We start from the raw sequence: 16,266 nt of genomic DNA, 5'->3' as shown, positions 1-16,266 counted from the left end.
TTTCCTCTCTATGTTAAAAATATTTTGTTATTAGTGGGCTCCCTCAGGTTCCTGGGCTGTGTCAACAATCAAAATATCACACTGTGACAGGGTGGGACAGCCAGAATTTTCCAGGAAATAATAAAACACATGACTAGGGTGGCTCAGTCACAAAAGAGAGAGGAAAATGGAGGGAAAATCTGTGAGAGAGGGACGTGGACAGGACTGTCATAGAGCCCTTAGTTCTCCTGTTTCAGTGGTGGCCCTGACATTACCATACAAAACACTGTCAAGGGTAGGAGGTCCATCATGTCTTCTATACAGGATTCTATGAGTTAGATGATAACTCCCACATCTTTAAAAATTTCCAACAGTCAGAGTGATTTGGAGATGTGTGTAATTACACTGCTAATTTAATGAATACTGAAATCAACAGGTTAATTTTCCCATTGTAAATATTTTTGTATATTCCCCCACATATACATGTTAAAGGTTAGGGTTGCCAACCTCCGAGTGGGGCTCGTACATCTCCCAAGGTTACAGTTGACCTCCAAACAACAGATCAGTTCCCTTGGAGAAAATGGCTGCTTTGGAGGCTAGACTCTGTGTCTTTATAGCCTGCTGATGATCCTCCCCTTAACAGACCCCACCTTCCCCAGTGTACACCCCCCATATCTCCAGCAATTTTCTAACCCAGAGTTGGCCTCCCCATGCAGGGTGTGTCAGAAGATAGTTTTTTCTCTTAACATTGATGAGAAAACACACAAAAAACAATGTCATCTTGACCATGTGTCAGCGGTTATTCAGGATTGATCAGAACTGGAAAGCCCTTGAGATGCAGAAACAGCTTGGATATTTCTCCACTTGTGAGTGCTATCTGTTCCAGCATATCCTGACAGGGCATTGCTCTGCTTGTAAGAAATGCCTTTGGTGCTGTTTGCTGAGGATGTTTCTGAGGGTGTATTGTAATCATGATTCATTTTCTTGCAACAGATTCCAACTTGCAGATCTGTCAGCACAGAGCACCAACATGTTGCACTAAGAAGATGGAAGAGAGCTATCAAGCAGCTGTTCGGAGAGAGAGGATGGAAAACATCCAGACACTAAATTTTGAACTGAAATATATGATTGTTGGTCACATCACAGCTTTTCAAGGTAGGAATCATAGATTTAATTATTAAGGAACCTTTATAAAGACAAAATTATGAATGAACATAAGTGTAAGAGCCATGAACAGTGTGGAACAGTAGTCACTGCAGGTGTGGAGGAGGAGGTATTTGTGAATTTCCTGCATTGTGCAGGGTGTTGGACTAGATGACACTGGTGGTCCCTTCCAACTCTATGGTTCTATGATGAGTCAACAATGGGTCATCTTGGTTCTTCTTGCAACAATGACCAACCATAGACTGCTTTCAGGAGGATCACAAGCAGGGCATGGAGACATCAGTCCTCCCTGTTTGTCCCTCCCTCTGAACACAAAGGTCCCATTTAGTTATCATAGCTAATAGCAAGCCTATCCTCCATGTGGTTAAGACAATAGTATCTGTTGCTTGTGGGTCAAGCTCAGCACCGCATTTTAAGTCTGTCATCCATATCTTGTAGTGATGTTCAGGTTTCAGAACATGATATTAACATTCTTACATTTAAATGTTTATAATGCTTGTACTCTAGAAATGAATTATAAACAATATGCCTTCCATATTGTCCTGGTTTCAAAGGTCATGTGAATGTAGACATAAATTCAGTGTTGATTTATTAAACAAAATTTATTAAACAAAATTGAATAGAATATTTTCCCTTTGCCAATTGGTTAGCAGAGTTGTTTCAATCAAGAAGAGGCCACACTTGAGAAGTGGGTAGTATTTAGTGTGTAAAGCAGAGGTGTGCACAATTGACTCCACAATTCAAGTTTCAATAGGATATATACATTGATAAAAATATAATTGTCATCTAAAATATAACTGGAAATAAACTGATAAATATTTAAGCAGCTATCTGCTTGTTCTATGCTTTAAGAGCTGTTAGGAAGTGGTGTCTTTAAAAATAGTATTGTGTACTGGTTAGTGTGTTAGACTAGGGAGCCCCAGAGTCAAAACTTTGATCAACCATAATGTTCACTGCATGACTTTGGGCCAGTTACAGTCAGTCTAGCTTATCTCACAGGATTGTTGTGAAGGTATAATAGAGGAAGGGAGAATCATATATTCAGCCCTGAGCTCCTTTCATGAACAGCAGAATAAAAAAATGGATAAAAGCCAAAACTAAGATGTACTATTTCTCTCCTTTTGAGAAAACAGGCTTAAAATAGTATGATACTCTGACAATCTCTGAGTCATTGATAGAGTTTTGAATTTTTTTGGCTCAGTGGTAGAATACATACTTTTTGCATCTAACGTCTGAGATTCAGTCTCTATTATCTAATCTTAAACAGTTACTTTTGGGGAGCAGGGCCCTTCTGTCTGAGAGCCACTGTAAGGCAGAGTAGACAATAGTGAATTAGAGGGACTTAGTACTAGGCCTCTGTGTATGTCCAAACTAGCAATAACTTTGAATCTGTGGGCTTCAGACCATAAGCAGAAAATGAGAGCAAATGCTTTCCCCCATTGTTTGTTCCCAGTATTGCATGTTTGCATAAGTTTGGGTGTAGAGATTTGCTTTTGCTGTTGAGCATTGCAACTGCTTAGAGATAGGAAAGGGGAGGGGGATAGCAATTTGTTTCATTTCACAAAGAGCTTTGAAGAAAACAGACTTTTTTTAGTATCCCACATAGCTTGAAAATCTGGCACCGAGTCACATTTGAGCCCTCTGCTGTGCCGAAGGGGAAATATGGAGCCATTGTTGAATGACAGTGAGTTATTCAACTGATCTTTCAGCATCATTATAGAATAAAGCAAAGGTCAGAATAGATTAACCTGTCAGACCCTGAGGTCAGTCAGGCAGCTTTATTGCTTGACTTACTGAGATCAGTCATTAGACATTTCAAAGTAGCTTGAATTTACAAGCATTTTCTAGAAATGGCCGTCTAAATTATTGAATTGTAAATGGTTATAAACTTGCTTTGTCCACCTGAGGTGAGAACATGCCACAATTTCAGCTTTGCCTTCTTAAAGCCTCAAAGGTTCATTTGTTCATTTGGTTTCTGTGAGGTTTCAAAAGGCTCTCTAAACCCTTTCTTCAGATGACACTATATAAACATTCCGTTGCTCAAGCAGGGGTGCCTTGCTTTCCCCTGCCTTTGGGTTGCCTTATTGTTGTGTCACATCATTATAACATTAAAGGCGGCATGCCTCAAACTGCTCTGCTGTGGACATAAGCCCCATTAGTTTTTTCATGAGACTTCTGCTGGTGGGACCATTTAAGACTAGACCGAATATCAAATTAGGCAATTCAGAATCTGAACAATATGCTAGATCTTCAGCAACAAATGGGCACTCATGGGTTTTTATTTGTACATTCTATAGAGCATTCATTTTAATGAGAATATTGCATTTCATCACTTTTATGTCCCCCCCCCTTTTTGTTCAGTGTTTTTGTTACCTTCTGAATAGACTTGCTATCTGAGAAAATTTCAGAATGTTTCTTTGGCTTCATTTGTAGCTCCTGAACTCAGGGTTTTAACAGAATTATATTCTGGTATTGGGGTAGAAAAATCAATGTTGGGTTTTGTGTACTCTCATAAATGCCCTCTGGGGGCTACAAAGCTTTCTCTCCTGTTGCATAACCTGTTAACACTGATGAATAGTGTGTGTGTGTGTATCCCCAGAAAGCAATGTGATCAAGGTTTCTAATACCCTATGCTTACGGGCGCAGTGTAACATAATATTTAGAATGCTGAACGAGGGATGAAGAGATCCAGATTCAAATATTCGCTGAGTTGCAAAGCTTACTGGGTGAACTTGGGCCAAGCATACATTTTCACCCTACCTTACATAACTGTTGTGAGAATAAAATGAAGGTGAGAACCATGTACAGTGCCCTAAGCTGCCTAGAGGAAGGATGTAGTGTAAAGTACAATAGATATAGAAGAATGAGCATCATGTACTTTGATGTCCAAGCTGCCAAAATGAGTGGAGTCCCTTCACTCTTGCTTGTAGGCAATACTGCTATTGCCAGGAAGGGCAGAGTTTTCCTCATATGCCAGCAGCAACAGTATTACAGCTCTCAGGGAACCAGAATGGATATTGACAACCTTCAGAATGGTGCCTGGAGTTATCCTGGAATTACAACGGATATCCTGATTTACAGAGATTGGTTCCCCTGGAGGAAATGACTGCTTTGTAGGGTGGACTGTATGGCATCACATACCTGCTGAGCTCACTCCCTCCCCCAGACTCTCCCTTCTCTAGGCTCTGCCCCCAAGTCTCCAGGAATTTCACAACCTGGAGTCTGCAAGAATAGATATAGGCAATAATTTTCAAGGCAAAGATGTTACTGATACCAGCATTTTCCAGATTGCCCTAATATTCCAGTTTCAATACCCTATGTTAACTTTTTTTTCTTCTGTCCAGACAACTTTGTCTGTGCCGTCCTGGTTTCTCTCCCCCCCCCCGTTATTTCCTAAACTAGTTTTTCCACTTTTCCCCCCCATTGTGGAATGAATTTGCAAAATAGTCTCTTGCTCAAAAGGTGCAGTTTTTTCCATCTTGTGGATTGCCACCCAAACTCACCCAGAAAGGGTGGGTTTGGGCAGTGAATTTTTAAAATTTGCATGTCAGCATTTCAGTGTTGGTCCCATAGGGAGGCCCAACACCAGCAGCCAATCATTGCCTTCCTTACCATTCCGTCATTCATAGAGCAGAGTCTAGCATGTCTCTGGGTGCAATGTTCATTTTGCAGTGCATGCAGCTACCCTGAAGAAAAAGTGTTGACATCTATTTTGAGAGACTTACCAGAGCGCAGATAAGTGTATGGGTGTATTTCAGAGACTTTAGCAAGTTTTCATAAAAGTAAACAATCCATAAAGATGGTGGGGAAGAGGGCAGAGAAAGACAAACCAGTAAAAGTGAAACCAGCTGGCTTGAGCCCTTGACCGGAAGAGACCACCGAGCTTTCCAAAATGTTGGCAGAGTCCTTGCAGCCTCTGCTGGACCAGATGACTAACATCGAACAACAGCTGACGAATTTAAATCAGGGATTCTATCCTGAAAACAACTACAGGAACACCCTTGAAAATTGGGGACAACACTATCAGGATTCTAAAAGACATTCCATTTGAAATAAGGAAAAAGAGAAAGAAATATAAAGACTTACTCCTTTTCCTTCAAACAGCATCGTCTACAGATGGTTAATTCCAGAAGGAGTCATTTTCAAACTACAAGCTAAAAAAGAAAAGATTGACTCTGTTTTCAAAGCACGTGAGTTCCTGAGAGTGCAGCTGGGAGAGCCAGACGAAGTCGAGAAGGAAGAAGATGACAGCAAATCCAGTGGTGAATTGGACTCGGGGTCTTCCGACGAGACTCTCTTTCTGATAAGGGGGCGGCTGCCCCTAAGCATACATACAAATTGAGGATTAGAAAAGATAAGAGAAAATGAAGGCTAAAGGACTCTGAAGTATACCTTTAAACTTTAGTTTTATTGTGGGATGCTATGGGGGTTCTCTTGAATGGTTAAAACATTGGATAAAAAGACAAAAAAATTAGCATAGCCGACTATGTTCAAAGTAATATTAGCAATTTAAGATTAACATTTATACAAGCTGTTGTGATGATCTCCTATTCTTGGGGTTTTAGTTAGTTGTGGTTTTCTTTCCTTTCTCCCTAGATGTAGTTACCCCTTCCCAATTTTTACGTTGTAGTTTGTAGTCTATTAAAAATGCAATAAAAAATCCCCTCCAGGGGGCCAAAAATAAATAAATAAAAAGAACTTTCCAATTTAACTAGAAGTTTTCATGAAGTTTGTACCAGTTGAGCTGAAGCAGAACTTCCCTTACCAAGGTTCTGCAATAGAGACTCAAGACTCAGTTTTAGTGATTTTTTCCCCTAGTCATGTTGCAGAGGTCAGATAAAACCCAGGGCTGAGTATCTTCTGGAACTTCTGAAAAGACCTATTTAAAATGTAGGTTCCCAGTTCTGAGCCTAATGATGAGCTGGGTTTCCTTTTTAGCAGCAAATTTTGAAATGTTTACACTTTAGTTTTGGGTTTGTTTTTTTTAAATGCATGATTATTTTCCCTTGAATATATGTGTTGAATATTTCCAATTGTTATTACCTGCCTGAAGCCCTGGGGTACAGTATGGGTTAAATACCCAGAGAATGAAATAGCTAGTTGTCTGAAATGGCCAGAACATCCCTCTTTCTAAGTCCCTTTCCTTGTTCACCAATAATGAAAATAGAAACCTTGCCCAAGATTTTGAAAGTAAACTTTACTTTGAGGCTGAGACGTTCATCAGTGCATAACCTTGACTTAATCTGGCTGCTCCCATTGAAGCTAATCTGAGTCCCATGCTTGGCATCTCAAGAATGTCATCTTAAATAAACAAAGAAATAGATACTCTTCTATCTGTGGGATGGTGAGATCTCAAGTAATTAATCTAGTTGCCTAATAAGTTTATTCCTGCAGTATTCTTCTTCCCATTGAAATGAATGAGCGCTTTAGAGCTTGTGTTGCGAGAGTGTTGATTGAAAGTCTTTGGTACTGGTTTGAACTTTACAGCATAGTGTGATTGCCAGCAGACCACTCTTAAAATAGTTTGACATACATTTCTTAGAAGAATGGGGACCTACAAACACCTTTTAAAAATATTTTGACTATGAAGACTTAGTTTCTAAACTGTATTTTAAAGGTTATTTTCAAGAGTTTTGCCACTTGGGCTGAAGCAGAATCATTTTAACAACTGCCAGTGTTGCATATAATGATTAGTGTATAAGGCTAGATTAAATTCATCACATCTGTGCACAGATATTGTTGTTCTTGGATTCAGGCCCATTTCATACATGTGGTGGGATTTAGTGCTGCTGCTGAATTCTTCATTTTCTACAAAGGTTTGCAATATTAATGTGAGCCATTGCTAGGGCAAACAATAAATCAATTGGATTCTAAAAAATATTTACATTGATTTTGCTTTTACTTGGTGCTGTAATTGAGGGTGATGGCAAAGATCTCACCATTGATGGCATGATGTTCTTGGTACATAGAACAGGTCTTTTATTAGAGCTGAAACTGCTCCCACATATTTGTGCTCATTACACTTTTCTTGAAAACAGAAGTCGTATATCCATAGATGCAAAGGCAAGATATAACCTTTTTCTCCTTGTTCACCTTAACTTACTCTAAAGCACAAATTATGGTTCTCCCTGCCTGGCTCCAGTGCCTTCTAATTTCTTTATGTGGGAACAGCATTCTGCCTGTCTCTTCTTCCCAGCCTGAGCTAATAGCAGCTGGGCATGAGTATTTTCTCTCTGAGATATGTCACAACTACTTTTCAATGACATTAAGAATGCTGAGGGATCTCCTATCCAGTGTTCCCTCTAAGCTGTTAGTGTGAGCGAGCTCAGTTTTTTAGCCTCCGGCTCATACATTTTTGTCAGGTCAAGTAGGATGGCTTCAGAGCAAATTAATTTATGACGTAGCCAAATTGCCCCCTCACAACTTTAATGCGAGTAGCTCACAAAGGCCCCATTCACACGGTGAATTTGCTGCGGGAGAGCCACGGGATAAAAAAGTAGTACCTCCAAAGTACTGGCAAACAGTTTGCCACGGGATGCCTCCGGATGCCCGCGGTGTGATCGTGCTGGTGCGCGGCTTTCCCCTCTGGCCCCTCATTTACGCGCTGGCTCCGAGGGAAGGACCCGTGGTGTGTCGCCAGCGCGTCTGATCATATAATCACGGATCAAACTGCACCGGGGTAATTTGCCACGGCTCCCCCCCACGATATCTGGCCCGTGTGACCGGGGCCAAAGTAGAATTTTTGCTCACAAGACTCCCCACCTAATAGATCTGATTTGGCCCACATCTGTCTCTCTGATGTGTTATTGATACTGATTCCTGTGCACATACATTAAAACAACACAGCAGATATTGTCTATTGCTGGGAAAAGGGAAGAATAGAGCTTGCCTCCCATCCTGTCCTCAGTCTACTTCATGGCCTGTCTAGATGTTGGCATGTGCAGGCAAACTATTGGCTCCTATTTTCCACAGGTACAACCAGAGAGAGAATGTAGAATAGCAAACAAGAGCCCCTGTGCTTACATAGAATCAGGGCTATTTTTTATTTTGGGGCAGGAATGCACAGGAACGGAGTTCTGGCTGGCTCCCAAGTTGACCATGCCCAGCAGGAAATCATTAGCATAATAGGCCACATCCAACAGCAGAAACTCATTAGGATTACATTAGGGCTACATTAGGGGTGTGGCCTAACATGTAAAGGAGTTCCTGCTACAAAAAAAGCCCTAGGTTTTAACACACAAGGTAAACAGAATAAGAAGCAAAAGGTGGGTGTGGCTGGATGACTATACTTCTGGTAACACAGGGGTGTGGCCTAATATGCTAATGAGCTATGCGCTCATGGGTGTGGCTGGATATGCTAACGAGTTTCTGCTGTTGGGTGTGGCCTATTATGCTAATGAGTTCCTGCTGGGCTTTTTCTACAAAAAAAGCCCTGCATAGAATCAAATGAACCCCACCCCAGCAATTGTTATACACCATAAATCACCCTGTGGAAAGACAGACCCATCAACACAATTGTTTTGGGTAGCAAAAGCCAAATATAAATCTGCCTGTTGGTAAATGGCCCTATCATGTATCAGTTTGGTGTAGTGGTTAAGTGTGCGGACTCTAATCTGGGAGAACTGGGTTTGATTCCCCACTCCTCCACTTGCACCTGCTGGATGACCTTGGGCAAGCCATAGTTCTGACACAGCTGTTCTTGAAAAAGAGCAGTTTCTGTCAGAGCTCTCTCAGCCCCACCTACCTCACAGGGTGTCTGTTGTGGGGAGGGGAAGGGAAAGGAGTTTGTAAGCCTCTGGGTAGCGAAGGGCGGGGTATAAATCCAATCTCTTCTCTTCTTCTCTTCTCTTCTGAGTTACCCATTCTTCATTTTCTTCCTGCCACCTTATTCTCACCTTTTGGAGCTCCAAGTCAGACAGTCAGCAACTATAATAACAGTATGATCAGAATGTTTTCTAATAGTTCAAAGTATTCTTAATTTTCCAGTTTGGATTACTTATTGTTTACAATATTTCTGCTCCTACCACACAAAGCTTCAAATAAAAATACAAAATATGGAGTTGGATCCAACCAGCTTTTTCAGATGGTGGAAGAAGGAAGGAGGGGGTATTCTTTAGCCATCCAAAAAGGATATGCTGGGAATCATGGGACCTGTGTGAATAAAAGTCATGTGGGACCATGTCTATAGTAAGGAATTGTGCAGTACTGAGTGAAAAAGCTGGTTGGATCTAACCCATAAACACTAACCAATATAAAATAAGTCCTGCAGTAGTCAAAATCATAAACACCATTACTCAAATGCACAAAACTATCATAGAGCTAGTGATAAAAACAAATAAAATAAACAGTACCATTACAGCTTTAAAATATTAAAGTAGCAGGAAGGGGGAAAGTAGGAGGAATATCTTACCAGTTGATTACCATCCTTGCTGAGGACTGATCTCTCTCTCTCTCTAAAGCTTGGCTAGGCCAGAGGCATGAGCCCTTGGGGGCAAGTTGAGGGACAAGAGCCTCTTAGCCTCTAGCTCACTGCCTGTGTCTTCAAACAAACCAGCCAATGAGTTCATTAGCTACATCTTGGGCACGTCCTGTTTCTTCCTTGTCTGCTGGTTTATTATACGGTATACAGCCTATTGGAAGCCACTTTGGATCCCTGCAGGGGGGGGAAAGCAGTGTATAAATACGTGAATAAATTAATTAAATCCAGTGATAATATTAAACTGATAAGATCTTTTAAAATTGGTGGTCTCATCCTGCAGTCCAAAGCTAAAATAGGGCAAACAATGCGGGGCAATAAAAAGCAGAACCAAGACATGATTGAAACATCAGCCACAAACCCACAAACCAGTACCCATCAGCACAAAGTTTGTGAAAAGAGGAATGTTTACCCTTGATGCTTAAAACTTGGGAACTGTTGTAGAGAGGATCTGCCACAGTTCAGGTGCCACAGTAGAAAGTCCCTGTCCTTGGTGCTCACTCAGTGCGCTGGAGGTGATGGGGGTACACACAACAGGGCTGCTACTGATGATATCAGCTGCTGGGCAGGTTTGTATGGGACAAGACGATTCATTCAGAACCTTGATCCCCAGTCCCTTAGGGCTTTATAGGTGAACCAAGATGTTTACTTTTGTCTGTAAGTGAATATGATGTAGTAGCTATGGCTCTATTTAAGGAAAAGTTATTCTCTTTGTTTAGATTAGTTGCTCTTCCGCTACATATCCCTACGGTGTCCCATGAACAGCTTCCTAGGCTTCACTAGACCGCTATGCAATGCCAGTATTCTTTATGGAGGAAAAGTAAAAAAAAAAGGAAGTAAATGGAAACTAAAATTGCTGTTGCAAGCAATGTCAAGGGTGTGATGATAAACCTTTGTTGCTCACAGATAGCCAAAGAAAAAAACTCCCTCCAAACACTTTAAATGGAGTGGTAACAGGTGCTGCATGTGAAACCAGAGAGAGCTGGCTCTATTCCTGTCATTTTTATACTGTGGGTAATTTGAGGTAATGAGAATACAAATGCTGGTAATTTATTCATTCTCTTGCTATTTTCTCTGGGGATGGACAGGACATAGTTCTTTCTAATCTCTCCCAGACTTCAGTCAGCGAATTAGCAAGTATTAGGGATGTAAGGAAATGCTTTGTTTTAAGCTCAACTGTTCAAGACAAATTGGATTTTCATTGGTACACTTTCTCTGTTACATTTAACTGAAGGAGGAAAAATGAGTTTCTGAGTGATGACTGAAATGATGTGGTATTAAATGCAAAATGCCAAAAACAGTAAGGTAACTTTTGCAAGGACAGCTCTTCATTTAGCATTCTGCACTTCTCAACTTAATGATTCTTCAAAACATCCCCACTGCAGAGTTTTTCAGAAAGCAAGGAGTTCATGCTGCTTTCTGACACTGTGTGTTGTATAGATGCCTCCATAGGCATTGATGGAACCCAGAAGAACAAACTGTGTGTGTGTGTGTACATGGGCCATGTTCTATTTATTAGAAGAAGAAGAAGAGATTGGATTTATACCCCGCCCTTCACTTGGAGTCTCAGAGCGGCTTACAAACTCCTTTCCCTTCCCCTCCCCACAACAGACACCCTGTGAGGTGGGTGGGGCTGAGAGAACTCTGACACAAACGGCTCTTTTTCATGGACAGCTGTGCCAGAGCTTGTGACTGACCCAAGGTCACATCAGCAGGTGCAAGTGGAGGAGTGGGGAATCAAACCCGGTTCTCCCAGATTAGAGTCCGCACACTTAACCACTACACCAAACTGGCTTATAAGAATTAAAACATTCTTATGCTGCCTTTCTGCTGATTAGGGTCCTTAAAGTAGCAGTTTTTCTGGAGAAGATCATTTTTGACACTTCCATATGTTGGCCATAGTTTAAAATCTACAAAGAGAAGAAAGGATTGTCAAGGAAAATGTTTGTATTGTGATATAAATAGGCTTGAGTCACACTGAAAATCAGTGAAAAGTTAACATTTGAATAAATGGACACCCCTGTGGCCTATGTTGTAAATCATATCACTCCATTGCACACCATGTAGTCTTGCTACAATTGCCACCTATTGATATCATAGCTATGCTGCCACCATCATTCCTAGATGATCCTTATTTTTCTACAACAAATTGACCTCTCAACACTTCTCCCTTCCCCCTGTTCTCGGTAAGTGTTGTTCATCATGTAGTTTCTAGCCACACAATGGATATGTGGTCTAGTTTATCAACATAGCCAGTGGAAAGACGTTATCTACATTTATAAACATGTGAAAGTCCTAATCCACAGCCCATGGAATATGGGTTTATATAGACTCTCATGCAACTGTACAGGCCTGTACACCAACCCAGACTGAAGTGCCCATCATGATTATTAATAATAATACTTAGCATTTACGTAATACTTTCAGTGTTCAAAGATCTTCAATAGATGGGTTGTGGATCAGTGGCAGAGCATCTGCTTTTCATGCTGAAGATCCTAGACTAAATCCTGGCATCTCTAATTAAAAGGGTCAGGTAACATATGATATAAAAGATCTCAGTGTAAGTTGCTGTACTGACTGAGATTGATAGACCAGTGATCTGATTCAGTATAAGGCAAGTTCATGTATATGTGTTCACATCCATTATCTTGCAATTTTTACAACAGACCTGTCAGGTAGGCAGGGCAGTACTGGACCCCATCTTCCATATGGAAATAATGAGATTGTTTGCCTAAGGGCACTATGGTAGAGGTGTTTCTTGAACCAGGGACATCTCTGTTTGTTCTTTTAGGCACTAAACTACACAGTTCCCAGATTTGGAAGAGAGTACTGTGGATTGTTTTGTGCAACTGCAGTAATAATGAAATTAGTTCTGTGTTTTTTACAAACTGGCTCAGAAAAACTCCTGGGATAAACAGGCAAGGGTTGATTAGGCATGTTGATTTGCAATGACATGTTTAAAACTAAGCAAGCTTTGATTGAAAATATCCATCCGGGTTTGTAGTTAATTACCAAATGAGGTCCAAGCACAGTGTTGGTGAATGGATTGCCTCCAAAATCAATGAGCTATTTAAAAACTGAGAGATCTCAGCTGTGGTTTCCATTACTTGCTGTGTGGTGATAGAGAGCTAAAGCTGTTGTATCAAAATAGGCTGTCATGATTCCTACATGCTAGGCCTCTTAGTCAGAGAGCTGGTTACCACCTGCCTTTCCACGTGTGTAATGGTACTAAGTATAGCTCCTTATTGACCTATTGTGTACAAGGCTGGCCTGAGGCCTTTGACAAAAATGCTTCCCCCATTCAGAGCAGGACAACCAAAGCCCTCATACCACCCTTCTGGACACCATTTGTTCCTATTCAAATGTTCTCAAATCTGCCTTTTTTAAATTAAAAGGGCCACATTTCCAGAAATGAATATGTATTGAAGGTGGATTAACAAGAAAATGCAATTTCTTCTAATGTTGTCACAGTGTCTCTTCTCCATGTTAGGTTTTAGTTATGGAACTGAATTTGCCATTCACTTATGTGACAAAAATCATAAAGTCGGAAGGATTTAAGCTTAACTGTGTGAATGCAAAACCATGTTGCAGTTTTTGTTGTGAGAATGACTTTCAGAGGCACAACAGATCCAGTGCCAAAACATTGCCATTCCTAAAGAATTATCCAGTCCTTCTAATCTGTTCCTTTTTACCTCCTCCCACCAGCTGTTTGAATGTATCTGAAGTTGGTTTTCAATTACTCTGCAGAGAGTTGGTTAGGAGACAGTTTTGCCAGGCAGCTGCTACATTCAGAATTCAGGCTATTGGGCTCATTTGGATTGACATAAGGTCACTTTTGCTGAAACTGAGGTGAGGGTGGGAATCACACCAGGAAAACATGTATCCGTTAGGTCAATCTCTTCGATATTCGGAAGTTCACCCCTTGATTTATAGATTTTTATGAGCACTTCTTTTAGGCTGCGGGGAATGGAGTCTTCACTTTATGAAAAGCACACTTAGAACCTCTTAGAACAGGGGTGTTGAACTCAATTCTTATGAGGGCTGGATCGGATATAAATGGGACTTTGTGGGGCCGAGTCATGTGCGTTATAAAATGTAATGCCAGGTAGTGGAGATATACACTTTATAAAGAACAAAGACAAACAACTGATATTAGCTTTGAACATATCAGGCATGTTGGTTTCCCATTCTGTTCCACACAAAAAAGAAAGACTTCTCCATTTTTCTTGAATAACATGACACTCTGCATCTACTTTTCTTTTCTTGGCTAATGCCATTATTCTTTCCAAAACACACACTTGCCAAGACAATGCTGCAATGGAAAGGGTGACAGTTTTACAAAAAGGTTCATAGAACAAATTTAGAGTCCAGTAGCACTAGGGTTGCCAAATCCCCCGGTTTGCCAGGGGTCCCCCGTTTTGGGGGGGTTTCTACCCGCCACCGGCCAGAGGGCCGGCGGGGGAAGCCCCACCCCCAACACCCACAGCCACCCATCTCTCTCCCTTTAAGGGTGTGCAACCCGTGTTTTATCCCAAGCGCGAACTCCGCAAGCTTGCAGGGAAAAGCCAGCTTCGTTCTTAAAAGGGAAACGCAGCTTCTCTTAAAAGGGAAACGCCGGCTGCTGGCTACTTTAAGTGCAGGGAACTGCTGTTTCTGGAGATCTGGTGCACGATGGGGGGGTGGGGTGGCAGACGTCCCCAACGTGATGTCATCACGTTGGGGATGCCCCACCCCTTCCAGGAACGCCCCCAAAGTCCCCCGCTGGGGGTGGAAGATGGACTTGGCAACCCTAAGTGGCACCTTTAAGTCCAACAAAGGTTTATTCAAGGTATGAGCTTTCATGTGCCTGCACACTTCTTCAAATATATTGGAATGGAAGATCGGAGTTCAAACTTGTATTCATTGCCTTCTAGGAAGTAAGGAACGCTGAGGGCAGCTGTGTCATTTTTTAAAAAAAGGGGGGGAAGAGGAAAGAAAAATGGCCTGTTTACGCCTCTACAAGGAGAGATGTGGTTCAACTGGAGGAAATTTCCAAATATTTTACCCCCCAGTGGTTTATTCCCTAAACCTGCAATCATACTCCCCATGTGTATGTTTACATGCCACTTCATCTCATTCTTGAGCTGGCACACAAATTGAAAAACAGTATAAACTTAGAAACCTAAAACCAAACACAATTGAAATACTATAACAAGAAACAACAGAAAGGCTGAACAGCTAATTAACATGTAACATGATGAAGATGTTCATACAAATTCACAGCAACTAGCTTTATTCAAAGAGGGATTTTTTTTGTGGGGGGTTACTAGCAGCTCATATCCAAATTACTATCAGACAAAGCATCCATAACACTTCAGAAAACGTATAATGCAGATTCACCAGAACCCATGAATGGCATGGGTAACAGCTGGGTAAGAGGATGGCCTTTGAAGATCTGCCATGATACTGCGCTGGGTTGGTACCACTGGACTGGCCACGTACCTGCTACAGGACACTATCTACCTCCAATGAAAGATCCGGCACCTACCATTGGAAGACCATCTTGTTCTTTATAGAGCACTTTACTTTTGTGATTCGATGATTTTATATTTTGTTTTAAGCTGTTTTATATTGTTTTATATGTGGGCATTGTTGCCGTCTTGTAAGCCACCCTGAGCTTGCTCGTGGGGAGGGTGTGTGTAAAAATACTAATAAATATAAATAAATAAAATAAATAAATATAACAACAGCAACACTACTGTATTCAAAGAGGGTTTTTTTAAATTGACTCTGACTTCTCAAATTGCTACCAGGCAAATAATCCTTAACAGACATGCAACTTTACTACAATATAATCATGACAAAAAAACCCTACTCACCCCACCTGTGAGACTGCAGCAGCAGGCAATTGTGCCTCTTCCAGCTTTCGTAAACAAAAGACAGCAGGGAGCTTCCAATTGCAAAGGATAGCCCAGAAACACGGGGAGTTGCAGATCTCACTGAGGCCCTTGGAGTCTTTGTAAACAGAGGCACGAGGTACTTTGTGTGGCAAGAACAGAGGGAGAGGAAACAGCTAATCGCAGCCACCGGAAAAGCTAGTCACATGGAGCTGCCGATTGCACTGAGCTTCTTTGCTCCCGACAACAGAGGGAAACAGCTGATCTCAGTTTCCGAAAAAGCCAGTTTTATGGAACTGCCGATCAACCGCAACAGGCAGCAGTAAATCTTTACCAGCGCAGGGTGGGGGGAGCAGCGGGGTAGGAGGTGGGGTGCGGGGTGGAGGTGTTTGGCGCTCTACTCGCGGGCTAGATTAGAGACCTGGTTGGGCCGGTTCCAGCCCATGGGCCGTATCTTTGACACCCCTGTCTTAGAAGTTTCTTGGACATACATAGTAGAATTTTCTCCTAGTTGAAATGTTACTCCTTTTCAGAAGCAGCTATTGTGGTACTTAGGTGGGACCTCACTCAGCTATAATTTACCTCCAAGCAATATTATTCATATATTTAATTTATTATCTGCCTTTCTCACACAGACTCAAGGCAGATTACAAAATTAGAAAGTAATGCGATAAAAACAGTATAACACATCCAATAAAAAAATGCAAACGCTGCTTAGCTCTTTTCACAGATATAAAAATGTCTATTCCCTTTCTAAAAATGCCCTTCTAA

At 41.4% G+C, this 16,266-nt stretch overlaps 1 protein-coding gene across 1 annotated transcript in view; it reads left to right on the top strand.

The window, feature by feature from the left end:
* Positions 1-766: 766 nt before the first annotated feature.
* The window catches only part of LOC107123897 (glypican-5-like), a gene marked incomplete at its 3' end in the record, with an annotated part of 220,955 nt that continues 205,455 nt past the window's right edge, over positions 767-16,266 (top strand). Inside the window, exons 1-2 of the mRNA XM_015427244.1 lie at positions 767-845; positions 973-1,134. Coding sequence (XP_015282730.1) covers positions 767-845; positions 973-1,134 — 241 coding nt within the window. The remainder of the gene's footprint in view (positions 846-972; positions 1,135-16,266) is intronic.

This window comes from Gekko japonicus, unplaced genomic scaffold, assembly GCF_001447785.1.
Source record: "Gekko japonicus isolate JY-2015 unplaced genomic scaffold, Gekko_japonicus_V1.1 scaffold1273, whole genome shotgun sequence".
NCBI classification, from domain to species: domain Eukaryota; kingdom Metazoa; phylum Chordata; class Lepidosauria; order Squamata; family Gekkonidae; genus Gekko; species Gekko japonicus.
This window is presented reverse-complemented; position numbering and strand designations above follow the sequence as displayed.